Here is a 6506-nt window from a genome sequence, read left to right on the forward strand (position 1 = left end):
GCTATGTTAAATTAAGACGACACCGAATCACCAACACGATCACGAGTTGGAGGTCTGAGCCTCCACACGCACAGCCCATATGGTTGCGCTTAGAATTAAGAAATTGGATTGGTCTTTCCCATTTGCATTTACAAAAGTGTTTTGGTGACAGCTTGGTAATTTAACTGTCAACTCCCATATCACCCTAGATCCCGTTTTGTTTTTCGTAAGCCTTCGTTTCGAAAAATGACGAATGTCCTGGTAGCAAATAAAGAGCCACTCTCTGAGGGGAGAATGTGGGTGGTCTCCAAGTGCGACCACAGCACAGTGCGTCAAAAAAGAAAAAGAAACTCCCTAGCATAACATTACAACCATTACAAGCAGCGACGGTGACCCATTAAGAGAAGCATGAAAAAGTAAAGGCCGTTGTGACGTTTTGCCGCTGGCCTATAGACCTTTAATGGGTCAGTTTTGTGCTCCGTGTTCACGGCGGTAGGGGAACAGTGGCCACCTGACAGTGGGCCCGCTCTGGCCCTAGGCCTGTCATCAGGTCAGAGGTCAGGAACAAGTGAAGGCTTCATATGAAGGAATGATATCACAAGTATAGCTAGTGGGCTCTGTTAGATTAACATAAGGAGGGGAAGTTGAAGTCTTCTTCTTCTTCTTCTTACTTATTATTTTAATTCATTATTATATTTATAATAAAAATGACCTACTAATATGAATGCAATAATAGGCCTACTCTTCTACCAATTATTATTATTATTGATAATAAGAATACTAATAAGAATACTACTAATAAGAAGAAGGATGGCGTTTAATAATTATTATTAATATTAATTTATATAATAATATATATTTTTAAATAATTATTGCTCCCGAGTATGATGTTGCTGACGATTTTAAATTTTTGCCGTGAAAGGAATCCAAATTACCTGTGGTGGGCTATAACTACTTTTGCATTTGCAAACCATTCCTGACGGGAATAGTCACTTCATTGGGATTCCAACTAATTTGCCATGCAAACGATGACAAAAATGGATTTCTAACCAGACATCAAATATATAGGCCTACATATTTCATGCCATTTTATTACCTACATTTGTATTTGAAGAGATCTGTGAGACGGAAATGCTGAAACCATGGAAATGATATAGTCCTACCAAAGTGTTACTCACCGGCGGTATAATAAGAGCTTTAATTCATGCTATAGTAGGCCTAAAGCAGAAATAAAGGAAGGGGTAAATAAAGGGAGCGTCTGGATGAAGAAAGCAGGACTGTGTCGGTGCACGTTTCAAAGAGTTGGAGAGAGCCGGGAGTCAGCCCTCCCACCCTCCTGCCTTAATAATCATCTGTCAAAACACCCCGCAAACTAATTTAACCATTTGCACACAGATCTGGCAAATAAAGGAGGCTTTACACCCCCTTCTGTCAGGGAACATGTGTCCGACCAACTCTGCAATAGACCAATGGGCCTGTTTTCTGTAGCCCCGTCCCTCTGCTTCTTTTATATGTATCCCGAGACAACACAGATGACATGAAAGCGGCCCAAACCGAGGGCCTTTTGAGAAGATTGCTTTTCAGGGGCTAAATGTGTGTGGCTGGACTCACAGGGGACCACTCGCTGTGTGCATATTCAGGCCCTGGGCACGGGGTCTTCACTGACAACATCAACAAACGGGCAAAAAAGCCGCATTATGGTGGATTAGGAGCACCCGATGAAAAATGCTGCTACAAATTAGCAAGGAAGCCCCGAGGGATCGTGGGTATCCTTGTAGAACGCTCACTTTCAATTACAGACCGCCGAGGCCCACTCGCGTCCCCATTCACTAGGGCTTTTGTAACTTGCTAGAAAATGGTCCTTTACAAGTGGCCCCAAAGCCACACAAGAGAAATCCTTGCCTACTGTTGCGTGATATTTCTCACTGTCGACGGTAGCTATACGATTAAGGGGCTTTTCAATATCTCCATCGAAATTAGGCTGCTAGATTTATTTTGTTCAAAAAGGAGACCGCAAATAAACCGAGTCAGCATACGGACGGGGATTTTCCACCCAATTAAGTGGTTTTAATTAGGTATTTAACACTAAGTAGGCCTAGACCTAATATTGTGTTATTTTTTTAAATGTTGTGCTTCCGGAAGATATAGGTTAATACATTTAATTACTACAGTTAAAATCAACCTTTAAACAATTGTAAGGATTTTATGTATTTGTATAGATACGATTGTAGCCAGTTACCGCCTAAAGGCTAATCTTCATTGGTAACTGTAATACTAACGCTTAGGCTATAATATTACAAATTGCATAGCCTATCATTTCAATCAAAATATTATTAAATTCGTTTTTTTTCACAAATGATATTTGAGTAGACTATATTTAGGCCTAATTCGGACTTCTCGTAAAGCAATAGAAAAAGTTAACAAGATGTATGTTGAAATTCACAAACATTTATTATTCTTGTCATTACAACAAAAATGGCCTATAAACATAGGGTGTGTCTCTCTCTATTGGCAACACAAGACATACGCTTCACAGATTAATTTGATGTGAAATAGATAGAAACGAACCCTATACTCACAACAGTTAAACAGAAAGAGGGAGAGAGAGAGACGGAGAGAGAGAGAGTTCACGCTCATCTTTACACCAATACCCATAACCTACATGTCCATGACAATATGAAATGGTAAAGTTACACATTTATCAAGACGGCCGCCTGTAAGAGGAGATCTGGAGTTGTGGTGGAAAAGGTTACATTTATTATCAGAACCCCATTTCTCTGGATGTGCTTTCTAAAAAACCTGAGTTTGCGGTTTATGTAAGCCTATGCCAACAACAGTGCTTTATTTCTCACAAAATATAAAACAATACAAACCATAGAAATCTCAATTATTATAATTATAATTAATATTATTATTATTTATTTCAAACGCAAATCATCCCAATAGAGATAAGTGACATTTAACTTATGTTAAATAAAATGATATTTTCATACTCGACCAATCCAGGACAAAAATGTACAATAACTATGAGTAAGAAGACCCCTTTTTCAAATCGTGTTGTTTTTCTCGTTATTATTCACATATTTACAAAAAAAAAGAAAAAAACATAAATATACATTTTAAGTTATCCTTTCTCGCATCGTATGAACAATGAAAGAGAGCCTCGACACTCTTTTTCCCCTCCCGCAAAGAATGTTTATCCTACCTTCCCAAAACGGTCGGTACTACCACAATGGGCTGTTAATGACGCCCGTTCGAAGTGATAATTGTCACCGGGCATTTAGAAAGGACAAGTGTTCATATTGGACGTTTTGCTTGTGAACGCCTGGCTCGCTGATCCCGCTAGTAATATGCTCTCCTGCGAGATGTTTAAGTGGTTGGAGGCAGAGGCGAGTGCCGGGGTCAGCATGGCCAGGATCTGCGCCTGGTTGCTGGACTGTGAGCCGTACGACGAGGCCGTGGAGTTGGCGGCGCCAATGATGTTGTCGATGGAGAAAGAGGGCCTGCTCGGCACTGTAGTGTCCGTTTTGAGGGGTGGCAAGCTGGGTAAAGTGGGGCTTAGTTGGGGGTAAAATGGCTTTCGTAAATCAGCACTTAAGAGAGAGGGTAAGGGATGGGGCGTGGGGAACATCGAGGCTGGAGTAGGCAGTGCGCACGGCGCGCTTTGGAACGGGAACGCGCTCCCCGGATGGTGCGGGTGATAAGGATTGTGAGCCGCGTGGAAGTTCTGCAGCTGGAGTCCATAGTTGTACCCGTAGGGGCCATATCCAAACCCTGGCAGAAAACCCCCGGAGTCCCTTAAGATTTCATTGGTTTGATGTCTCTTGAAGCGCTTCCTCCTGCGTAAAAAGCTCCCATTGTCAAACATGTCCGCGGACTCGGGGTCCAGGGTCCAGTAGTTGCCTTTTCCAGGGTTCCCAGGTTCCCGGGGGATTTTGACGAAGCAGTCGTTAAGGGAAAGGTTGTGGCGGATTGAGTTTTGCCAAGCGGGGAATTTTTCTCTGTAGTATGGGAACCTGTTGCTGATGAACTCGCAGATTTCGCTCAAGGTGAGGCGCTTTTTGGGACTCTGCAGGATTGCCATGGTGATAAGAGCTATATATGAGTAGGGTGGCTTTACGAGGGCACTTTTGCTGGGTTTGTCCCCAACCATGCTCCCGGGCTCGGCGTTGGAGCCCATCTGCTCTGACTGACACTCGGAGCTGCTGAGTCCCGGGGAGGACACCCTCTCACTGGCATTCTGAGAGAAGTTATCGTCGGAGTCATTGTCCAAGTTAAAATCGTGATGCATATATTTTCCGTCTTTGCCCACGGCGATATCTCCCCCGACCACATCGATGTCCAAGTCTTCGGACAATGCAGAGCTGTCGGACATATCCGCCCCTAAAGTCATCCTTGGAAGAAACCGTTTATCGTCCGCTCTCTCGCGGTCCCTTCTGTCAGCTCCTATCGCCTGATTTAGATACTGAAGTCTGTAGTCTGCAATATCCAATCCCTAACACTACACCACGTTTCTTCGACAGCTGTACCAACACATTTCAGAATAAATGGTGTGAGAAAGATTAAAAAGTCATTGACCTGTGTGTTCTGCGTGTCCGACGACCATTCACGGAGTGGGATCGCGTGCACTCACTCAAGGCAAAACTTTGGATTTCATGCGAAGAAAAAACTTCTTGGATTGAAAACAGTTTTTTTCCCATTAAACGAGGACTTTCGTTCTGGTTTGTACCTCTGTTACGCGAGGTCACGCGAGAATATATCCAAAAGGCTGTATTTTCACGCGCAGGAATGGGTAAGTATCCAGTGGAAGTCTCACACTCTCCTCCTTCATAGCCCTCAAAAGCTTTTTATCTGACGGCAGCGACCACGTGACATCGTGTCACTGTTGACCAGGAACTGAAAGAGATTGCGGAACCTTTGGTCAGTTAGGATGGCGAGCGTGAGCCCCCATCATAATCATTATTTCGATTTCAGGCCACTTTAGTGTGTAACCCATAATAATGATGGGATGATTAAGGGCATGCTGGTATAATGTTGATGGAGTCAATGTCCCATATTTATTTGATATTAATTGATGGATAAATATTCAGAAAAGTCTGCCAGCCCGACATGATCACAATATAAACAATGCAACAACATATTGGTCAACTATACCAATAATAATAAACGAATGATAGAAAATAGGCGTAAAATAAAAATGTGAATTTCAAACTGCTTGATTACCTACATGAGCTACAGACAATATTCATTATATATTTACGTAGCATTGTTCACATGTTTAGGTAAAACATTTTCAGCGACTGCATTTTCACTTCCATTTTTTATTATCATTTCCTAAATCTCCATGACTTTCCTCGATGAAACGAGCATGTAACAAAAGCATAACAAAACAACGTACCATGCAGCCTATATTCATATGAATACAAAATATATAAAAAAGGATTTTAAAGGTTGTCCCTGATCATTTCTCACGAGTTTCATGTTTTGCTTGTCAAGAAGTCATAACATTATCCATCTGCATTTTCTACATAATTCGCATATGGATAAACACAAGGCCCTTGCAGTTGAAACCTGCTCCGATCTATCTTCGTTATGCGAGATGGTAGAGACGACACGGCGATGTGATGTCTTTGGGCCCTTCAGACCACACAGCCGTCAAGACATTCCTGTCATTAGGTTGAAGAAACATGGCGTTAATTCGCACGTATCATCACCTCATTCATCTACGACACGGATGTAGGCCAAACGATCACAGACTCAAGCATCAGTTCAAAAGCAAGGCACTTCAGGGTGAACTACGCATGCTGCCTCTTCAAGGTATATCGTGGGGCCATAACGTTTCTTACTGTGCTGAGTTTATTTTTAAAAGGGTTGTGGTGAATGTGGTGAGTCACACATGATGCGAGTCAGACCAACCACAAAGGAGGACCGTGCCCAAGCCTTTGATTAACGGAAATAACAATTAGTCAATTTCATTAAAAGGTAAATAGTAAAAGCTTGTGATCAATAAATGCAAATATTAAATATTGAATCTAGGCAAATATGATATTAGAAGGTATTTCACGCACATGGTATTATCTCTTATGGGTTTGTTTCAAGGCTATACCCATAGCCTACTTCTTAAATAGCCGCCCGGTGACATGTAGGCCTAGCCTATTAATTTAATGGCATATCATTCACAGCTGTGTCCACCACACACCATATCATAAAAATAATGTTAGCCTATTATTTATGATAAGGGTATTGTTGAAACAACCTATTGTCGAATTAGAAGGGCTAATTGTGATGTTGTGAATAATCTGATTTTTCTTTTGTAAAAACATGCATGCTGTAATTGCTTTATTATAAACAAATGAAATGTCATTAACTTCGTGTGGATGAACACAATTTAATGTATAATACCTGTGACTTTTTTTTTTTTTACCAAACCATTTTTGCAGATGTATTTTGTGAGGTCAAAGCGCCCTCTACTGCCCATCAAAGTGAATGCAACCCTATAGCCTCATATTTCAACTATCAATCATCTG

At 41.5% G+C, this 6506-nt stretch overlaps 1 protein-coding gene across 1 annotated transcript; it reads right to left on the bottom strand.

The window, feature by feature from the left end:
• Positions 1–2487: 2487 nt before the first annotated feature.
• On the bottom strand, positions 2488–4783 carry foxd2 (forkhead box D2). The gene has a single exon (XM_079739098.1). The coding sequence runs from the start codon at positions 4370–4372 to the stop codon at positions 3260–3262; it is 1113 nt and encodes a 370-aa protein (XP_079595224.1). The 5' UTR covers positions 4373–4783; the 3' UTR covers positions 2488–3259.
• Between the last annotated feature and the right edge of the window lie 1723 nt (positions 4784–6506).

Source organism: Pollachius pollachius, assembly GCF_949987615.1.
Source record: "Pollachius pollachius genome assembly, chromosome: 7".
Taxonomy (NCBI): Eukaryota; Metazoa; Chordata; class Actinopteri; order Gadiformes; family Gadidae; genus Pollachius; species Pollachius pollachius.